Source organism: Drosophila teissieri, chromosome 3L, assembly GCF_016746235.2.
Source record: "Drosophila teissieri strain GT53w chromosome 3L, Prin_Dtei_1.1, whole genome shotgun sequence".
NCBI classification, from domain to species: Eukaryota; Metazoa; Arthropoda; class Insecta; order Diptera; family Drosophilidae; genus Drosophila; species Drosophila teissieri.
In genome coordinates this window covers 3,902,095-3,923,829 of record NC_053031.1, presented here as the reverse complement: position 1 = coordinate 3,923,829, position 21,735 = coordinate 3,902,095, and the positions used below count along the sequence as shown (strand labels likewise).

At 41.8% G+C, this 21,735-nt stretch overlaps 1 protein-coding gene across 1 annotated transcript; it reads right to left on the bottom strand.

Moving 5' to 3' along the window:
- Nucleotides 1–13,443: 13,443 nt before the first annotated feature.
- Nucleotides 13,444–17,140, bottom strand: LOC122616103 (amidophosphoribosyltransferase). Its single transcript, XM_043791402.1, has 3 exons — nucleotides 16,354–17,140; nucleotides 16,126–16,292; nucleotides 13,444–14,981 (listed from the first exon to the last, which is right to left on the bottom strand). Exons 1-3 carry the CDS (start codon nucleotides 16,397–16,399, stop codon nucleotides 13,554–13,556), a joined length of 1,641 nt encoding a protein of 546 aa, XP_043647337.1. The 5' UTR covers nucleotides 16,400–17,140; the 3' UTR covers nucleotides 13,444–13,553.
- Nucleotides 17,141–21,735: the final 4,595 nt, after the last annotated feature.

Below are 21,735 nucleotides of genomic sequence, written 5' to 3'. Positions count from 1 at the left end.
TCATTATAAAATAGATTCTAATACTTGAAGCAAACACTTTGTATTATATTAACGTACAAGTAGGTAATCTTATTATGAATTGTTATAAAGAAACCCGTTGTTTATAATGTGTGAAAGAGATGAATTTATTAATAATCAAATATAATCCAGCCTTCTATTTATCCCAAAAATACAGCTAACATTTTATTTCTGTCTGTGTTTATATTGCATGGATATTGTTTAAACGGTCCCTTCTATTTCCATTTCCACGTGCAATTTCTATTAATTGCCGCTGCATTGATTAGAGTATTTGATTTCTTGTTCCGGTGGCCCATCAATCTGGCAATTGTAAATCATTTCGTTTTTTTTATGCCCATTGCGCGCCACGCATTTTTATCGATTTGCGCAAAAAATGAATCAGAAAACATGCAAATAAGTCGATAGATAGGCCACTGGGGAGATGGCAAGTGAGCGACCCCCTCGACTGCAAAAAGGGTTAGGATTGACGGCATTTGCAAACGGACACAGACACGGACACGGCCACACACACACACACTGACAGGCAGCGACACATGCAAACACAGATGGACACGGATAGGCCGAAATGTGTGCAGATTTCCATCCGCATATGTATATTCATATGCAGTGCTGGTGCGTGTGTGTGTGTGCGAGTGTGTTGCCAAATGTGTGTTGGCTGGCAGGACAGCAAGGAGACAGTGGCTGCCCGAGGGGTGGCGGGGTATTTTACGAAGCGATAAGAATATGAAATAGGATATGCTATGTTTAAGTAGCTTTACTGCTGTGTGATTCAATTATTAACTGCAGCTTTAAATGTGGAAGCACTTTTTGTTGCATACTTTTAAACACTTGTATTGAATATTGGGATGAATGTACTAAGGTAGTAAATATATAGTACGATATCACTAACATAAATATAAGATAATAAATATAATAAATAAACTATCTACAAATTGGTGATAGCAAGCAAGCTAATTAATCTTAAGCCTCAAGGAATTCTATTCGTAGCCAACCCTTTAACTATGTCATTAGCCCCTCTGCTCGCTGGTTGCCCCGCCCCTGTGCTCAACCAATCGCTTATAAACTCGCATATTTCAAGTGCCGGGCAGGCATAACCACATCAGCACACACGCAATCCATAACTGTTTGCCGCCCAACCCCCAAGATCCCCCCTGGAATGTCCTGGCATGCCCAGGACCCAAACAGGACCCCCTTCAAACCCCCTGCGTGTTACCTTGTATTTCGTTATCAATAAAGCGAAATTTAGTTTTGATTTCGTGTTTGTTGTTGTTATTGAAATTCATTGAACCAATTTTAATATTTTATTTGTTGCAGCACGCACACAGGACGCAGGAAACTTTAGTGGGCGGCCAAAGGGGGCGGGGCAGGCAGAAGGACTCCAAACTAACGGCATGTGCAGCTCTTTATGTGTGTGTGTGTGTTTGTGTGGGTAAGTATGTAAATATTTGCATGCGTATGTTCATTTATTCGTGTGCGAGGATGTGTATGTGTGACCATTTCCGGTGGACGCCATTGTCGTTGCTCTTGTTCTTCCTCCTTTTTTCTCTCTCTGTATCTGCACGAGAGTGTGTGTGTTTGTGTGTGTATATTTGTGTGTATATTTGTGTGTGTGCTGTTTCTTGTGGCTTTTGTTTTTGCCCACTGTTCTTTGTTGTTTTTGCGCATCGTAACCAAATTTGAATATCTTTTTTTTTGTTGCGCCCTGCAAATGGATTTTTTTCCACAGATTTTCGATGCCCCTTTTTTCCAACTCTCTTTTGCGCTCTTTATCTTTTTGTGTGTATCGCTTTGTTCGCCTCGCTTATAATACCGTTATGATGTATTTTATTGCCACAACAAAACCAAAAGCAATGCCACCAGCGCGCCCACTTTTGCCACACCCCCTTCTGCGAAGCGGAAACCGGCGACATTGTAAATTTTCTGTTGCCTTTTTTCCCATTTCTCTTGGCCGCACACATTTTTTTTGCCAGCCAGCAACCATTATAGAAATTCTGTTATTCCTATTCGGTTTTTGTATTTTTTCGGGTTCGAGGTAGAGCCTTTTTGTAATTGTTGTTGTCTTTGTGATTTGATTTAATGTTGATAACAATAACAGCAACAGCAAGCAAACAAATACAAGTATAAATAACCCCAAAAACTTGGAAAAAAATGAAAGATTGTCGAAAGACTGGAAAAAGAGAAAAGGAACGGAACGGAACGGAAGAATCGCAAAACTTTGTTTTCAGTTCATTGGGGAAATGTTGCGGGCAAGGGTTGACTTTTATAGTTCTGTTCTGATTCACTTTGATGGCCCTAATAACCGAAGCTTAATGAGCATAACAAGTGGCTTGTCGGCAAGGATTAGACCACGCAGGACATGTATCCTTCGACTTGGAGTGCGCCTCTGCTTGATATTTCTAGCTTTTCCCCCTTTTTTTTGTGGTGCGTGTTGTACATTTTTATTATTTATTATTTGACATTCAGCTTTTTTTGTGCTGCCAGCTCAGGATTCCATGCTTTCTCGTAAACACGCATATTGTTTGGTTTACAAAAGTCAACAAAACCCTTGTTCTAAGTATAAGGAAGGGAATGCCTATTCTAGATGTATGCCTAATGCAATAATTAGAGACCTAAACATCATTTGATTTATTTAAAACTTATGGAAAAACAACGTAGGACTATGACATGCTCATGAGATTGTCTTGTTATACAAAATGGTATAACTTTTAAAAATAAATAACTAACCTAATACTTTTCTGGATAGATTTGTATTAAAATATACAAATTTACACCAAAATATTGGTTATTCGCTTTGTAAAGGAAATCTCTCAGTAACAAACAGTTCTGAACTAAATTTTAGGGTGTTTTTGTTGTTCAACCAAAGGTATTCTCAACAACCCCACATACATATGTACATTATACAACGAGAATATTCTGCTAATTCAAACGGCTCATAAAATATGGATTAAATTCGCCTTAAAGTATCTATATCCTGCTGCATTTGCCAGCAAAGAGAGCCTCATTTGTTCGAGTGTGTATGTCCTTGTGTCTGTGTGTGCAACAAAGCAGTAGACAATGCGTAAGGATGCCCAAAAAGGATATGCGAGACTTGCACAGACAGCCGAGAGACAGACACCAACAACAACACACACAACACACACAGCACACGCACACACACACACACAAACATTTAAAATTATGCAAATTTTATTACGCAAACTGCTGCGTCCGTCGCCGCCCCCTTACCACCCAAGCCCTGCGCCCTTCGTCTTTCGTCCTTGCAACAGGAAGCTTGTCTTACACTCGCAGTTGAACGGCGCACAAAAAAGGACCTTACACCCAGAGTCAGAATGCAATAAGCAATTGCAGGACACTACAGCACGGAGCTGAAAAGGACGTATTTGCAGGATCAAGAAGTGGAGTGGTGGGTGGAGCGGAGTGGAGTAAAAGGCAGTGGAGATGGACGACGGGAGGACAACAAAGCCTGGTCTCGTTTTTTCCTTGCCTTTAAATGAAGAGCAAAGCTTTCATTACGGGCAACAATGTTAAAATTATTGAGCACAAGCCAGGGTAAACCAGAAGAAGAAGTGGAGCAAGAAGATTTCACAATGCGTAAAGTGAAACAAATTTTACCTTAGAAACAAAATGCGTTTAAATGCGTTGAAAAAATATAAAACTCTGTAAAGTTTGTAACAAAGATATAAGAATATAAGTCAATATAAATCAAGCACTAGTCCAATTGTTCTAAAAAGAAATGCTAAGGTAATATTATAAATTAATCTCTACACACATTCTCTCTTTAAGAAACATGAACCTAACTAAACAAAAAATCTAAAACCAATAGAGGCGATTTTGAGTTCGAAACTAGTATAATGCTTTTAACAAGATCTTTTCAACGATTTTCTTTCTGTGTATCAAACAAATGCACTTATTGGCCAAAAGCAACGCAGTCAGCGTGAAAATCGTCAAGGCGGCCTTTCCTTTCCTTTGCTTTTGTTCGTACGTCCGTTTGCCTTCTCCTCTCCTTATTGTTGTTGTTTATTGTGTGTTCCTTGTTGTTCTTGCCTTGCTCTCGCAGTGAAAAATTACCAAACGGAAATGCGCCTACAAGGCCGGAGTGCCCAAGCAGTTTTTTCCGATTTTCCGACTGTATTTTGGGAGGAAGGAGCGAGTCCTGCGGAGCGGAGCTTCCGACAAACCGACTAACCCAAAAATCGAATCGTTTTGCAAAGCGCGCCAAACCATTTGCGAGAATTGAGAATGCTAGCGACTGAGAGCGACACGTGAGAGTGTGGCCCCAAATGCCGGTGGAGCAGTGCCTGGCGCCACCTATCGGCCATACACGCATGATAGCAGCCATTTTGTTTAGTGTCATCTCGCTTCGGTCAACGCTCTGCGCATAGCCCCGTCTCGCTCCTTCCAGGCACCTGCTCGCCGCGTCTGCGTTGCGCTCTGGCAACGCCCACTCTCTGAGAGGCGAGCGTGCGCACTGGAAGCGGCTGAGCGAAGGCGTCGGGCTACGCCCACTGGACGGACGGCGGTGCGAGGGAGATGGCCATAGCACCCAGCCGGTGCTTCCAGTCTGGAAGTGGCTCTCTCTTTCGCTCTCTCGCTCGCTCCGCGATATTCAACATTTTCAAAGCTTTTGCGAATGTGTTGGGGTTTTGCGTTTGAATGAAGCGCCAACGCAAATGTCAAATACATGTTCTACCGAAAACTTAAGTTGTTTAATATTTTAATGTAACAAAACTATGAATTCATATCTGCTGGCAATGAATTATCAAGTCAAATACTTTATTCAAAAATAAATAACTTTCTTTTCAAATTTATTCGATGAATGAAGAGAATATTTATACATTTTACACAGTTCTATTCATAGTATATTACAAGAATTTACTTAAAATATAGCATTAATATAATTTCTTCAACTATTTTGGGTTTTCTCTGGAAAAAATCCCATCTAAATGGGTTAATCCACTGGAACATACAAACAACCAGATCTAATTAGCATGTGTCTGCTTTAATGAGCACTTTGCATGCCATTGAAAATTATCTAAGCATAACTCGAGACACCAATACACACAAGGCAATCAGCTGTAGACCACAACTCAGCTGAGCTGTCGATCGCAGTTATTCTCTGAAAAGCTGGAGAGAGAGTGTTTCTTATGCAAATGCCGAGTATTTCACTCTCGACCACTGCTTATTATTCATTATTTGTTTGTTTTAATTTAATACATTTTTGCGCGCAACGCTTATGCCGAAGAAACGGGTAAGAAGCTCCGAAGAATTAACATAAAAATGCATTAAACCACTTTTACTTTCAACGTGATCATTTCTGCAGAGAAGACGCGGCTGCATAAGAAAACGGCGCAGTCATTCTTTAATTACCAGAAACAGGAGCTGGATGAAGGAAACACGAGGGTTAAGGATCCTAGGCAGGTGCACTTTTTGTGGCCGTGTCCTTTTGGCCCTGGCATATCAATAAACCACTTAGCGGCCAGCAGCGGTGCGGGGGGATAGAAGATGTATGTATATATATTTTTAAGGGCGATCCTTATCGCCGATCCTGCCCCTGCGATCCGTTACATTTTCAATTTCGCCGACGTTACACGCTAATGAAACGCTGTGAACTTGACCGTGGCTATCTCGACCCGAAGATCTCACCGTCTCATTTCGGTATCTAAGCGTGGACTCGTCCATTAATAAAAGACAAAACCCCCCGAAGTCCAGCGTCCCTTAAAACGCTCCAGTAAGCCCAGTGCACATTGCACTCAAGGGTTCACGATCCACAGCGATCCGGTTATGATACGCTCCTCTGCATATCCAATTCCCGACTTCCAACTCCAGCTCCAACTCCAACTCTAGCTGTAGCACTAGCTTCCAATCCCAGAGCCAGTCTGCAGTTTGGTGTGCAGTGCAGCGTGCATCCATGGATGCCACTCGGAATGCCCCAGAATACAATGACGGACCACGTTTAATGGTTGGATATCGTTGTGGGCGACGGCAAGTGCCGGCGGATAAGGAAAGTTATCCAATTAAAACCCGGGTGGGATTTGTGCCAATCTCCAGACACGCAAGGTGCTTGACCCGTAATTCCGAAAAACGTATAACAATGGGGCTTCGAAATTAGTAGAGTTTCTTCTCTTCTGTTTGGGAAGGTGCTATGTGTCTCTAAATATATCTGATAATTATTAAAAATTCAGTACGAATCATAGTGTTAAATGATATTAAAACTTTATTCATTCTATATAGAAATACCTTTAAATATCAGTAGCTAGCAGTCATGTAGCTCTTTAGAATAAATCCAAATAAAAAAGTAAGTAAGCATACACCTAATACATAAGTTATACAAACATGTTCTATATAGAAATCAGTAAATTTTCCACGATCTGTTTCTGGCACACCTCCGAGCGAACGAAAGCACAAATTCAAAGGCCTAAAAAGCATTCTACTCCCAATTTCACTTCCCAGGCAAACAGCGAGGTCACAGGAAAAAGTCATAATGAATTCAGCAGACAAAATCTCATTTTCTAAGAATTATTCACTCAAATCCATTACTCATTTCCCATCCGCAATCTGTCGCCCGAGTGCAGCCAGCTGCAAGACGTGACGGCGGCTGCCAAAAAGCGGCAAACACACAAATCTCAAAACCCCAAACAGAAGACGACTACGAATCCGACTGCGACTCCGACTCCGACTCCTCCGAACCCAAAAACGCACCCACGACGAGCGAATAATGCAGGGAAACCCGCAAAAGGCCCAACCAAATGATACCAGTTCACATTATAATCCACAAGACATGTGTGAATCTGCCGCCCTATCAGACAGTTGGGATCTCTAGCACCGACTTCCATCCAACACCCCGGTTCCAAAATCCCCGCCGGATCCCCAAACAACACGTCCAATTCAAAGCTCTCTTGCCAAGTTTTCCCACAGTCGATCAACATGAAATGAGATATGATGAGATATTTGACAGTTACGTGATTTCTTTCTCGGTTCACAATTTGGCATGTTCGTTGGATGTGGGTGCTACTTCACCTCTGTTTCATATTTTATAATGCTAATCATCAGTTTTGGGGCGGTACGAACTACAAACGAGCCGCCAGGTGGCGCCACTCAAGGTTAGTCGGTTCACAAACCCAAAAACAATTCGCAACTGGAGCTCCACTCGCCAAGGACATGCGTGGATTGGAGTCCTTTATCGAGCCCATAAAAATCATCGAAGCACTTGTGGAGTTCGCCGGAGTTTTTGAGCTTAGTCTGCTTCAATTGCTTTCGGGGGGCGGATGCACAGAAGCGATTGAAATAAGGGATGAAGACCATTTTTACACAATTATTTTTAGCCAATTAAAAATATAAATGTTTGCACAAATGAATTGAGAGTTTGGGAATTTCCAATTCAACAGGGTTTATTTAATCAATCATGATGGTAAATACTCTTAACCTGGGCTTATGATTAAAAATAAAATTGGGTTTCTACAGAGAGGTACTCTTAAAATAATTCAAAAATTCAGTTTAATATTCTCAACACCCGTTTCACTTCCTGTTTTGAGTAATTATTCAAAAAGTGATTACCTGCTCAACTGCATTCGTTCAACTGGCCTATCGCAACATTCATTACCACCTCAATAAGTTTACATTAATTAATGAGCTGTAATTAAATTAACCACATCACTTGATAAGCCTTCGGGTGATGGATTAAAATAAATTAATTAAAATAATAAATAATCTGGCAGCTTACTGCAGCAACACTAACAACAAAAACAATTTAAAAAAAACCAACGGGAAATTGCAATTTACAACAGGCAACCAAAAACAACAAAGCCATCAACAATGTGAATAAAAAAATGTGTAAAAAATAAAACTGCACAAACAATTTTCAGTTGAGCGGCCATGTAGAAATTTGCAATGGTGGCCAGACAACTGCGGATGTTGTTGTTGTTATTGCTGTTATTGTTGGTTGTAAGTATATACATACATATGTTGTATTTGTTGCTTTTATTGTTTTCGCAGTTGTTATTGCTGTTGTTGTTGTTGGGCGTATCAGGCACACAATGAACAAGAGCAACAACAACAACTGCTGCCAACATAATGAACTTACACGCAATGGGAAGCACAACAGATGCAGTCCCCCAGTTGTTCACTCGATGCCCCCACAACACATCACATCACACATCACAGCAGCAACCGGGGAGAATCATAATAAAAAAATGAAAAATAAGTATTACCTGCCATCTCCACAACAATCAGCAGAAAAATCCATCCAGCCAATTGAACATTCCATGCAGAGAGGGAAAACAGGTGTAAAGCAGCAATTAAGAACTTTGTAATTAAGGAATTAAATCTCGCAATGTTAAGCGTGAAATTCGTTTCTTAAATAGATATAGACCAATTTTTCACTGGGAGCAGCATTAGTTTTCTTTTCCACGGTTTCCGCGGTTAATTGTATAATAAATTCAGATTTTATAAAGTGTACCATATTCCCAAAACCAGTAGTAATATAGTTTTGATTTGATTTGTGCTTTTCTTTGCCCCTTTGACCTGTCATTTCTCAAAGTGCATCCCAATCTCAGCCAGCTTTCATCATGCATTGGCCGGAAGTGCAACAGCGCCCAAAATGGAGTCGCCATTCTGGTGCAAGCACTCACACACACAAACACACACACTTTGACGCACTGGCTGTGAATTATTTTGTTGTTGCATGTCACTCAAATCAGAGATTTGGTTTGCCGCTTGCCTTAATTATCGTTATTATCTTTGCTGGCTCTTCAGAATTGGCCAATGCAGCGGGAAAATCGCCACAAAGCACGCGATGTCAAACGAAGGCCGCCCCCCACCCACCGCCCACTTTTCCAGCCCCACCCCACTTAGTTTACGAGGGGAAATTCATTCTTTGGTGCACAAACAGCAACTTCATACATATTTATTACCTCAACGCGCTTTTGTTGTATTTGCTGTTGTGCACAATAACCAACATTATACACATACATATATATATTTATATATATAAAGGTATAATGCACTTAATTTCCTACCTGTGTCCGCCCAGAAAATCCTCACCCCGCCCCGCGTTCTTCCATCGTCGTCGCTCTGCGTGCAAGCCACGAAAATTAAATTATATTAGTTCATAATTTTAAATTATAAAATTCAACTTGTTCGTGGCAAGTTGCGGTTGGTTGGGGGGTGTTTTGCTGCTGAATGAGCTGGAGCACGGAAAACCCACCTTCTTGGGATCGCCCTGCGGCATCTCCATTTTCCATCCAAGCCAACGCCAACGTGGTTGCTCCAAATGCAATTTGAAAATTTTAGAAAATATTTAGAAAATTAACGCAAAGTTGTGGAAATATTGTTGGGTCGTCTGCTTGGTTCGCCCGGCAAAACTTTATTCCGTTGCTTCTAAAAATATTATGTAAATTCCGTTTGAAGCTAATGCTGTGCGGAAATTGTGGAGCGGACATTTGATTAGATTCCATTTTGGGAATAGAAAACAAGAGAAAACGCTATAGTCGAGTTCCCCGACTATCTGATACCCGTTACTCAGCTAGTGGAAGTGCGAAGGCGAGTCTTCAACACTGACAGTTTTTTTCGGTTTGAGGGCGTTAGAGTGGGCGTGGCAAAAAGTTTTTGGCAAATCGATAGAAATTTACAAGTCTAATACAAAAATGAAAAAATATCAAAACATTTTTCAAAAGTGTGGGCGTGGCAGTTTTTGGCGGTTTGTGGGCGCTAGAGTGGGCGTGGCAAAATGTTTTTTGGCAAATCGATAGAAATTTATAAGACTAATACAAAAAATATCAAAACATTTTTCAATAGTGTGGGCGTAGCAGCTTTGGGCGGTTTGTGGGCGTTAGAGTGGGCGTAGCAAAAAGGTTTTTTGGCAAATCGATAGAAATTTATAAGACTAATACAAAAATGAAAAAATATCAAAACATTTTTCAATAGTGTGGGCGTGGCAGTTTTGGGCGGTTTGTGGGCGTTAGAGAGGGCGTGGCAAAAAGTTTTTTGGCAAATCGATAGAAATTTACAAGACTAATACAAAAATGAAAAAATATCGCAACATTTGTCAAAAGTGTGGACGTGGCAGTTTTGGGTGGTTTGTGGGCGTTAGGGAGGGCGTGGCAAAAAGATTTTTGACAAATCGTTAGATATTTTCAAGACTAATATAAAAATGAAAAAATATCGAAACATTTGTCAAAAGTGTGGACGTGGCAGTTTTGGGCGGTTTGTGGGCGTTAGAGTGGGCGTGGCAACATGAATCGACAAACTTGCGCTGCGTCTATGTCCCTGAAGTCTGTATGCTTAATCTCAACTTTCTAGCTTTTGTAGTTCCTGAGATCTCGACGTTCATACGGACAGACGGACAGACGGACAGACGGACAGACGGCCAGACGGACAGACGGACAGACGGACGGACAGACGGACATGGCCAGATCGACTCGGCTACTGATCCTGATCAAGAATATATATACTTTATATGGTCGGAAACACTTCCTTCTGCCTGTTACATACTTTTCAACGAATCTAGTATACCCTTTTACTCTACGAGTAACGGGTATAATTAGCTGGGAAAATGCTTTAAAATGACATTAAATTCGCTTTGATTTTGATTTTATGAGGAAAAGCAAGTGACCTAGCTAGGATTTCAAAATGTCGATTAATTGGATTTTTTTCTTAGAATGTTTAAGGAATATTGAAAGTTTTATACTATATATTTCGTACAATTTTGTCTTGTTTCTAAAATTTTATTTATACGACTTATAATAATATCTTTACACAAATATTAAAAATTAAATTTTATTGCTCAAATAAATACCTTGCGAATGGTTGCCAATCCCAGCTGACCACTTACCTTTTCCTGTTCCTCTGGTCAAGGCAAAGTCCTTAAATCAAATTACCAGTTGACAAGGAGTTTTCTAGTCCTTGGGATCAGAGGTCTCAAGGAATGCAAATTTCAGTGGACAGGAATTTCGTGCCTTTTTGCGTCGGACACATGCCAGAAATGTCTTGAGGCCGAAAAGACGGAAGTTTGATTTGCTAATGAACTGGAGAATGGATGTTCTGGCTGTGGCCCTTGATATCCTGGGAGCCCAGAGCGCACAAAGTGCTCTATTGGCCAGAAAATTACATTTCATACGATGTCGTTTTGGCCATCGCATGTCTTGCATGCCGGGCACGTTTTGCGTGCCTATTGCAAAGGACATCGAGCTGGCAAAGGAGTCCCTTTGTTTGCCTTTCGTTCGGTTCGTGTGGCTTTCTGGCCCCTGCCACTCACTTGTTGCATGTGTCAGAAGTGGCAAAAGGATATGCCTTCTGCCTTCTGCCTTCGATGCCCCCGGTGCTTGCATTGATGTTTAAATTAAATTTTCAGCGGCGACAATTTCCATCAAGTGTTTGGATAATGGCTTCATAATCTTCATCTACGGCCGTTTCATTTGCATGCCATCGCCATAATTTTTGGCTCATATATTTACTCAGTCGTTTGACTCAATAATAAGCTTGATTGTTTATACTGGGAGCTGACTTTTCTCCCTCTCCTTGCGAAAGCTTTTTATTAAATTGCAAAAGCGGCGGCCAAAATTTATTGCAATTTTTTTTGTTTTCTACCTCGCTGCCATCTTCTAAAATCCCCCTCACAATTTTCCGAACCCGCTGTCTGCTTTTGTTTTTGAAGTAGGAAACATTGGGAAAAGTGCAAGGCGAAAAAAAAACAAAAATGCGAAGGAGAAATAACATGGGGAACTTAAGTAAACATTAATTTACATAACTTCTGTGCAAATGACGACGGTGGGCGGGCAGGCCGAAGTGGGCGGGGCCGGCTGTCGTCATCGGGCACGAAAACCGGATCCGGATCCCAAGTCCGGACGTGGGCGTCAGCGCTCTTGTAGCCCGGCGTTATTAAAAAATTTAAAGCATGTTTTGCGGCTCAGAGGTGGGGTTTTTCCTGGGCGGATTGTCGAGGGGGTCCTTCATCTGGGGTCCTGGCAATATGGCTCTGCTTAGTTGTCACTGTCTGCGGCAGTGGGCACAGGATGTTTGTGTTTGTGATCGACGGCGCACATAAGCAAACGCTCAACTCTCTCTATATATAATTTTTTTCCGTGGATATCTTGGTCCTTCTGCCGTATCCTTGTGGCAGCAAACGACGCTGGTGTGTTGGAGAGAAGTGCCAGCGTCTGTTTCCAATGTTGCCAGGCGTCGTTTCTTTTATGTAGCCACTTGGCGAGAGCTCCGATGAGGTGGTGAAGGAGATCCGCGTAAAAAGGAAGCTGACAGGACACAGAAAATGTTCTAAGCTTTTGGGAAATTCAGAAAGTATAAAAGGCACTTTGACTCTTTTATATCTTATATAAAATTCAAATTGTTAAGTGCAACTATTATTTTACCAAGATGTGTTAAAGGAACTTAACTTTACTTTTCTTTGCATTTCCGAGAAGAAGTTAAATATACCTCTTTAATGAAATATTTTTATAATCATTACCACATTTTAAATAATTTAAAATTTTTAATATTTAATTATATATTTAATTATTATTTAATTTGATTTAATTTCATTCCAAAGAGACCCAACTGAAAACAGCAAATACCCTTCACAAGAATTAATCAAGCGAGTTACAATGACAGTGCACATTATTTCCCTCTCTTATGTCCTCGCCACACTTTAGCGTAGGAAAACCCACTTCCACATCCACCCCCCATTCCCACCCCCGCATTTTCCACCACCCCCTTGCCGGCTTTGCCGATGCCAATGCCGCGCAGCTTAGCGAAATTGTTTCCGAAAATACAACACAATATTCAAGAATAATGATGACATTGTTGACTCCAGTACCCGGCGCGAGTCATAAAAGAAAGGAAAGAAAAAAAAATGCTGGTTGTATACGATGGGAGAGGATATGGATACCCCCGCCGCATAACCGCAAGGACATCTTCCGCAGGATTAAACGCCCTAAACGCCCCGCTTTAGACATTGCAACGCCCCAAATGGGGAGCCTTTTGCCAGAAAGAGAGCGGAAGCCAAGGATATGGGGGCCATGGCACAGCCGGAAAGAGACAGAGCGAAAAAAGCAAACCCGATTACCATATTGTATGATATGGGGCTATATCTGAACTCGGCTATAACCGGAAGCGGGCGACTCTACTTCCCTTCCCCATCCCTTCGCACACAGAGCCTGGAAATATAAATTGAAATGAATTGAAGTTATGGCATTAGACAGTTTTGAAAATAATCAGACGTTGATGTGGCCCATTAGCATTTAGAGTATGTGTTCCTTGCCAGCGAGAAAGACAAATAAAGTAAAGAATAAATAAAAAAATGTTCAGTGAATATGACTAGTACATAAGTAAGCGGTGTTAACCAAAAAAATGTGAAATATATTAATATTTATTTATTTTTATATAATATTTCTTATCTCAAAAATAAAACCCCCTGGCTTGCTTAATTGAAAACAACATTTTTTGTGATGGGTCAACGAACTGAAATTTTAAATATATTTTCTTTACATACAATCTGAGGCTTAGAACTACATTAAACCTAAGCAATTAATAATTGACGTGAGATTCTACCAGCTGAGCTCCTCGGGCAATCCGCCAGGATACTCGCCCGTTAGGCAGGCTGTGCAATAGCCAGCTTTCAGTGGATTCACATGGGCCTTGTTCATCTGGACGGCCTTGACCAGACCCTCCACACTCAAGTAGGCCAGACTGTCAGCGCCCACGTGATCCGCCAGCTGATCCGCGTTCAATTTGTTGGCTATGAGCTCCTCACGAGTGGGTATATTGATGCCCATGTAGCAGGGATATTGCAGCGGAGGACTGGCAATGCGTATGTGCACCTCGGTGGCACCGGCATCGCGCAGCAGCTTGATGATCGGTCCAATGGTGTTGCCCCTCACAATGGAGTCATCGACCAGCACGATGCGCTTGCCCTCCACATTTTGAGCCAGGGCACCAAACTTCTTGGCCACGCCCAACTGTCGCAATCTGGTCGACGGCTGAATGAACGTGCGGCCCACATAGCGATTCTTGCAGAGAACTTCTCCGAACGGCAGTCCCGACTCCCTGGCATAGCCATGGGCCGCTGCTGTGCCCGATTCCGGCACCGAACTGACCAAATCCGCATCCAAGGGCGACTCCCTGGCCAACTGGCGACCACACTGCAGGCGGGCTGAGTACACCATCTGACCCTCGAACATGGAATCACTGCGCGCGAAGTAGACGTACTCAAAGATGCAGAAGGCCATGCGCTTGTAGTCCGGTCTTTCGACAATGTCCACGGTTCTATAACCATTCCTCGACAGCTCGATAATCTCGCCGGGCTCCACCTCGCGAACATATCTGGCACCGATGGAGAGGAAGCCACAGCTTTCACTGCTGACCACCCAACCCTCGGCCAGCTGGTCATTGATGTTCGCATGTCCTGCGTCCACGGGCACGATTTTACCCAAGCACAGTGGCCTATTGCCGTAGGAATCACGCACAGCGTAGATCTTATCCTTGTGCATCACGACCAGGGAGTAGGAGAGTGGAGCCAGTGTCATGAAGTGGCGAATTCTGGCCGGCCAATTGGGTCCATCGTGCTCCGACACATCCTCGGGTGCACAGCACAGCGACTGGGCAATCAGCTCACTGTCACTGTGCGTGGACAGGCCCACTCCTCGCTCCAGGACCTCCCTCCTCAGGGACTCACAGTTCACCAGCTCACCATTGTGCGCAATGGCCAGTGCTCCATGGGCAGTGTGCACCACAAACGGCTGGCAGTTCACCACTTCCGAGGCTGCGGCCGTGGAATACCGGGTGTGTCCTATGCCCAGGTTTCCTTTCAGCTTTTTGATCGCCTCGTCATTGAAGAGATTGTTGATCATGCCCATGCCCTTGTGCACGCTGAAGTTCTTGGAGGACTTGCCCAGACTGGTCACTATGCCCGCCGACTCCTGGCCTCGATGCTGCAGTGCCACCAGACCCAGGCAGATCATCTGTGCTATGTCCAGCTGAAAGCAGAAAAATCCTATTTACCTATTGCTTTCTTGCGCTTGTTTTCATGCAATTTAATAATAAACGTAAGTATTAAATAATAAAGTGCAGGGGGTGCTTTATATTAAAACTTGTTTTCAACTATTCAATTAAGTATAATTGACATAAATGTGAACAATGCAAACTGTTTTACTAAATATGACTAAATATAAATTAAATTCTTTTTGTAAGACATTTAAGTGCTATTATCTGAGGCAACGTAATACTCTGTTATTCTAAATACCTAGCCCAACATATAAGATAGTTTAGTACTGCTAATTTAACTGTATTGATTTTCAATCACACGAGAAGAGGAGCAGATAACTGCATGTCAATTTCGATTTCCGATCGTGAACACTCCAGTGCCTTCTGTTATTTTCCATTTCATTACAGTCGAGCAATGAAAACCCGAACAACAGAGATTACAACCGCAAGTCAAACCAAATCCATGCGATTCAGCTCGATCGCCCTGACGTCACCACAGCCCCTGGGCATTGGCCACAGATAGAGAGCATCGTTAGAAGATCAGCAGGGGGTGTATCTGATCTGGTGGATCCGTGGAACGGGGCTAGCCATTGACCCACTAACCACTGATTTGCATACGTCTGACGTACTACATGGTCGTCCATGGAAATTTGCTAAGCGAGTGATCGGCTTGTGACAGCCTCATTGACTTCGAGATATCGATGTGGTTATAATCTCTTCTGATCGGTATTTCATAGTGGGTATCTACTGTTTGCCTGGTGATATTTATTATTTATTAGCTAGCAATTGTTGGTGATCTGCTACAAGATAATAGTTAGTTAAAGAATTTCGAAGCACAATTTATTAACCTATCTAGTTAGAGATTTAACTGGCTTACTTATTAAGGAATATATATTCTAAATATTATTTTTTTTTTTCTGTATTACTCAATCTAAGCAAATTGTATTAAACATTTTTCCGGAATTTTCCAAGCGCATATAACTTAACAAAATAAAGTGTTAGAAGTAATTTGTAAGTATTTGCGTGTGGGATAAATTTCTTTCTGTTTAGGTTGGTTTTTAAAGATGCAATTTAATATTCCCAAACATTTTCTGTAGCCTATATTATATATTTATTTTATAATTATTGTTTAAATACCTGTGTTGGGTAATCCCCGCAAGCGATAGCGCCAAAAACTCCGCATTCGCAGGTCATTCCGGTGGCATCCTCGCCTTTCGGCTGCACGGACTTGTAGATTTTGTCGGGAAACATTTTGGGCGATACGCCGCTTAAGACCGCATCCTTTGTCTTCTGGCAGCACTCATCTGTTGCAGATTCCAGATTTAATTGCGCACTATCACCATTTAAATATCTATAGAATCTTACCTTTATTTAGCTTGGCACAGCAATTTCCCGAATCACTTTGCGCCATTATATGCTTGGATTACAATAACGTCCTTATGTATGTATGTTTTGAGTATCTATTTTCTGGTTTGGGATTGGAATTGGTATTGACTACGATTGAGACACTGTACACTGTGCACGAGATCGCTGGTTAAGTCGAACACTTGAACACTTGATCGCTGGAATTGTTCACGTCTGCATTGATTGAATGCCAGCGGAATTATGAATGTTCATGTTACAACCGCGCCTAATTAAACCTCCGATCATCGTACATATATGGCAGGCAGCTGATATACTCGTCGTGGTTATCAGTTGGGCTGGGAATGCAATCTCAGCGGTGCGGGATGGAGCGGGAAGATTCCGGAGGTTCCACAACCGCATCGAGAAACGCATGTCGTGCAAAATTTGATAGCCCCGCCGATTAATGCCCGATATACCAAAATAAACACTGGGATTTCGTACTCACGTTTTGGACTTGATCATCACCGATCGATCCGATTCAATGACCGCATTATGTCTGTCTAGTCTTCAAAATCACGCATCTCACGTTGGCATTGATCTCAAATCATCAAATCACCAAATCATGTGCGCCTTTTTAAACGAGACGAACTTCGATTAAGCTTATCAGCTTAATGTGCTGGCACATGCATTTCAAGTTCAAAGTTTAATTATTTATTTAAGGGCCCCCCTTGGAGACAGAGTCAGCGAAAATCATCTTGCTTTCTAAGTTTTGTCACATAAACAAACTTCCATGTTGACACATTGTTGCTTATCTGGAAAATGCGTTCAATGACGCATTTTAGAAGTGTTTTCCATTTCGGCGTAAACAATAACAGATTAAATTATGTTTTTCTTTTGCCATTTAAATGGGCTGTGCTATCGCGAATGTACGCTAATTACCAAGCCCCCCAGTGGAGCACAATCTTCGAGGGTTGATCGATCCGCTCTCGATCACACGATTGAATGCCGGATCGTAAACAATCAACAAATTCCACACTCCAGTCGCCAACTAACTAATCACTTGTGCTAATTATAGCCGCCAGTTTCCATCTATCACTTACAACAAGTCACTTGTTTATAGGCTTGGAAAATCAAAGCCATGTGATCGCCGATCAACTGATCAACCGATTTTCAATTTAATTACCTTTGTTGTAGCACTGATTTAGCTTCCGATCGGGATGCTCGATTGCAATTTCGCACCTCATCTGATGCAATCGCAGCGACCGCAGGCATAAGCGTCTGCTGCGGTTAGGTCGTGTCTGCCTGATAAAGTGGGTCTCTCTTGCCTTCCCCTACAAAACCGATTCGCCTCGAATAGGTGCTGAGTGGAACTGAGGGGTCTAGACAAAACAACGCCCTATTTATGACCATTTTTAATTGCCACTCGCAGCAGGGCTAGAATAAGTAGTTAGTATAACAAAAATTATTATATAGTTGTGTTTACTTCAACTTTTATTTGAGACAGTCAAATATCTGGATCAGTTGGGTTTAATATAATTTTGACATCCTCACTTCAAAGGTACTTGACAAATAAGAATGAAAAACATTGATTCAAGTTGTGTTTGAATGTTTTGTTTATTTACTATTAATCCAAAATTGGCAAATAATAAATTAAGAGCAATCTTCTCACAGTCACCATTAGCATCGCCATGACAATGGCTTTATCAAAACTTAAAGTTTCCACTTCCAATTCCGTCGATTCATAGTCGCCCTTTAACAAAGAGATAACCCATATACATAGGTAGCCCCCCATCATTACCTTTTATTATCAGCATTTTTCGGCCAAAACAAACAAACAATCAGGCAAACAAACGAAATAAACAAAAACCAAGCAAACAAACAGCAAAGCGCCAGATAATCAGATGCGGCATATAATGTGGAAATGAGCCTGACTTTTGGAACAACTGGCTGCTTTTCCACAATGGGCTAATGTTATATGCTATATATGCTATATGTGATTGGGGGGTGTCCAAGAAAAATGACCAAACCGAAAATCGCTGCGATGGGTTGGGTTGGGTTGGTTGGCTGTGAGACATGTGTAACCACTTGAATTTCATTTGGCGAAAAGCTTTATCGGAAATTATGCGAATGTTGCTTGACTTTTGGCCAAGCGCCACCGACCAGGCCGAATTGCTCCGCGGGACACTCCTAGCGCCACCTCATCCCCCCAAGCTCCACCTTCACGGAAAAATAGCAGTGGAAGCCGGCTTTTGCACTGAGAAAAAAATGGTGGCTTGGGAAAAAATATAACCAATATTTCCCCATAAATATAACTTTAATTGTCATTCACACAAATGGATTAATTAAAATTTTATAACAGCCATATTATGATATCTTTTTTATTCTTAACAAGCCAAATATTGCTTAAGCTAAACTTAAATTCAGTTGAATTATTTTTAGACTTTTTATACCATCTGTGGAAAATTTATTTAATTGATAAGTTGTCTTTTATAAAATCTGTGGTAAATTGATTTAATCGATAAGTAGTCTTATAATGAGTTTGTTGAATATTAAAGGTATATTTTCATCTTAGATATATTTTATTTTTAAGCTTTCAAATGTATATGTGCTGTATCTAATTTATGTTACAAGTTTTCCATTTTACTGTGTAACCAGCTAACTGCTTAGAAGTCTGATAAAAATCCAGCACACACTCACAGCTAAGCAAACAGATAATAAAGAGGAAAATGATGCTTCAGCATCAGTGGGTTGGGTTGGGTTCGGTCGGGTTGGGTTGGGTTGGATTGGAGATTCCAGGAGGGGGCTTTTCGCATATGTGAGTGCCACACCCCCTGCTGCTCCTTGGACTGCTGCTCCTTCGTGGCCTCGTGGAGTGGCGTCCAGTTTGCCGCTGCTCCAGCTCCTGGACGATGGACCATGGATGGTGGACCATGGACCACGGAGCGGACCGTCTGCCTCATGCATAATTCAGCAGAATTCTGAATGATTATTCTTTATGGGACTGTTTATTTCTTTTGACCATTTATTTCAAGTTGCTTTCGTTGCCACGCTGCGTTCCCCTGCCTTCCATTTTCATTATTTTTATACAGTTTCCAGTTGCTTGCGCTCGAAATGATTTTGACCAACGGTGACGCAAAAATCATCAAATGGCCCTGGACCCCGGACCCCATGAGCACATATCTATTGAGCCAAAAACGTTATACCATCCCCATACCCATACCCATCCCCATACCCACACCCATTCAATACCACCACTCCATCGCGAATCGCCGGAATACGAATCATTCTATCCTTTGGGCAACCACACATGGATTGGCGCCGCCCACTTTTTTGTAGAGGAAAGTAGCCAAGGGCGCTCGGTTTGCTTTCAACGCATCATTTCATTTTATTTTATGCTCTCTCCCAAAAAAGTGACCACCAAAAAAAATAGGGAGGGGGGGAAATAAATTTTATTTGTTTTTCTCCGCCAGCCGCAATTGAATAAAATGTTCTCCTAATGTTGGCGTTCAAGGGGCAATTACTCTAGTCAGATATTGCGCAAAAGTTGCAACTGGCTTGAAAACTTTAAATATAAAATAAAATACATATATAAATATTTTCCAGGCATTTATTAAATTTCAAGTTATTATTCATTTGATTATATAAATACATAGTTATAAATCTTAAAGAGCATCATTAATCCGCTGGCTTTCTAAATCCTTTCAATCAACATAATGCCTTCATCTAACTCTTGCCAACTCAATCGCATTCCGCATAGCTGGGAAAACTTTAATTAAACGCACAGTCCCATTGCTTTTTCTTGGCCAATGGGAATTTCAATTAAAACTAATTGAAAGCCGCATAAACTTGGTTTAAGTAAACAAAAACCAGAGTCGCTGAAGAACTTTGATGATTACGCGCCATACCAAAACCAGAAGCCACAAAAATATCGAAAGGACAGCTTCGGTTCGAGGACCTTCCCCTCTCCTTTCGTCGTCTTTCGGCCAGTGTTTTTAATTCGTTTATGTTTATTATTTATTCCAAGGCAGCGGGGTGAAAACAGAAAGCTGGATAGCTAAAGAAATCCGTCGTTTAAATTTGTTGCTCTGCCATTCCGCCGTGTTATTTGTCTTTGCTGGCATTTCTTTATATTTCTTTATATACAATTTGCATTTGCTTTATATATATATTTACTATATAGCTTAAAATTTTCATTTCTGTCTTTTGTTTTCGCGATGGTTTTCCTTCTTTTCTCCCTCATGAATTTGCATAACGAAGCAGTCACAACAACAAATAGTAGAATGAAAAAAGTGGGCGTGTAGACCCGACTGGATGGACCAGCTCCAGCAGCTTTCAAGTTTACTTAGTTGCCAATTTGAGGAGCGTTCAAAATTGTCCAGCGATGTGTACCACCTGCCCGCCCATCGGCGTCCACCGAATATATTTCTTTAATTAGTTTTCCCTCGCCGAATGGCTTATCTTTAAGAACTAGACCAAAAATCCATTTGGCTTTTGGTTGGCGCTTTCTTAAAGCCAACTTGTGCATTCGTAATGAGCCACTGATTGATGTCTGTCAAAGGGGGTCGCAACGTGTTTACAGTGGGGTTCCTCGTAAAATCTTAATGACTTTCAATTTGTGGCACATTAGACAGATCCCAAAAAACATGTGTAACACCCAGAAATAAACGCGCGCGAAGAGACCTTCTCTTTTTCTTGGCCGGGTTAATTAGCATTTCGGAAACGTAAATTGAATTACCAACACAATGTGTAAGCGAGAACAGAGCCACCAAAAACTGCTCCATTTACGCGTGAGAATTTCGGGCCATTTCTCGAATAAGGAACTTGCCACTTGTGCGCATAAAATTTCAATTTTCACAATCGAAATGGGTATGGAATGAAAAAAAGGGGGCGAATGGCGACACATTCCCAAGGCAAGCTGCTCAATTGCTGGCCAATAATCATAAAATTTAATAAACACATTTTCCACTAGCCTTTGGTCAACTGCTGACCGTTACTAGTCAGTCACCCCCCGAGGCATACAGTGAACACACAGTGGGCAACAGTGGGTTAATGTATGCAAAACGCATTCAAATTTTATGTATCGCCCCGCAACGATCTGTGGGATAGTCAGCTCCTCAACCCCTCGAAATGGTCGCAGTACAACATAATTCGAATGGGACTGGTTGGCTTTTTTGGTGTGGCATGTCTGGCGTTGTTTGAGTTCCAGTTCCGCTGTTATCTTCCACGGTCTATTGGCCCTCGTGGGCTCTGCTCTCTGCTCTGGGTTCTATCTCCGAGGGGCTACTGTGCATGTAAATTGCATAGTTTCGGACACTTTGGGTCACCTAATGAGGCCGACTCGTCGTCGTCGTCGCCGTCGTCTGGGTTTGGTATCTATATCTGCTGTTTGGCATGGGAAATGAG

What these genes read in the sequence shown, in the direction of transcription:
- LOC122616103 (XM_043791402.1), bottom strand. Translation starts at nt 16,399, where the DNA reads ATGGCGCAAAGTGATTCGGGAAATTGCTGTGCCAAGCTAAATAAAG. An exon ending in CTGTGCCAAGCTAAATAAAG is followed by an intron (nt 16,293 to 16,353) that starts GTAAGATTCTAT and finishes AATCTGCAACAG; the next exon opens with ATGAGTGCTGCCAGAAGACA. An exon ending in GCGGGGATTACCCAACACAG is followed by an intron (nt 14,982 to 16,125) that starts GTATTTAAACAA and finishes TTCTGCTTTCAG; the next exon opens with CTGGACATAGCACAGATGAT.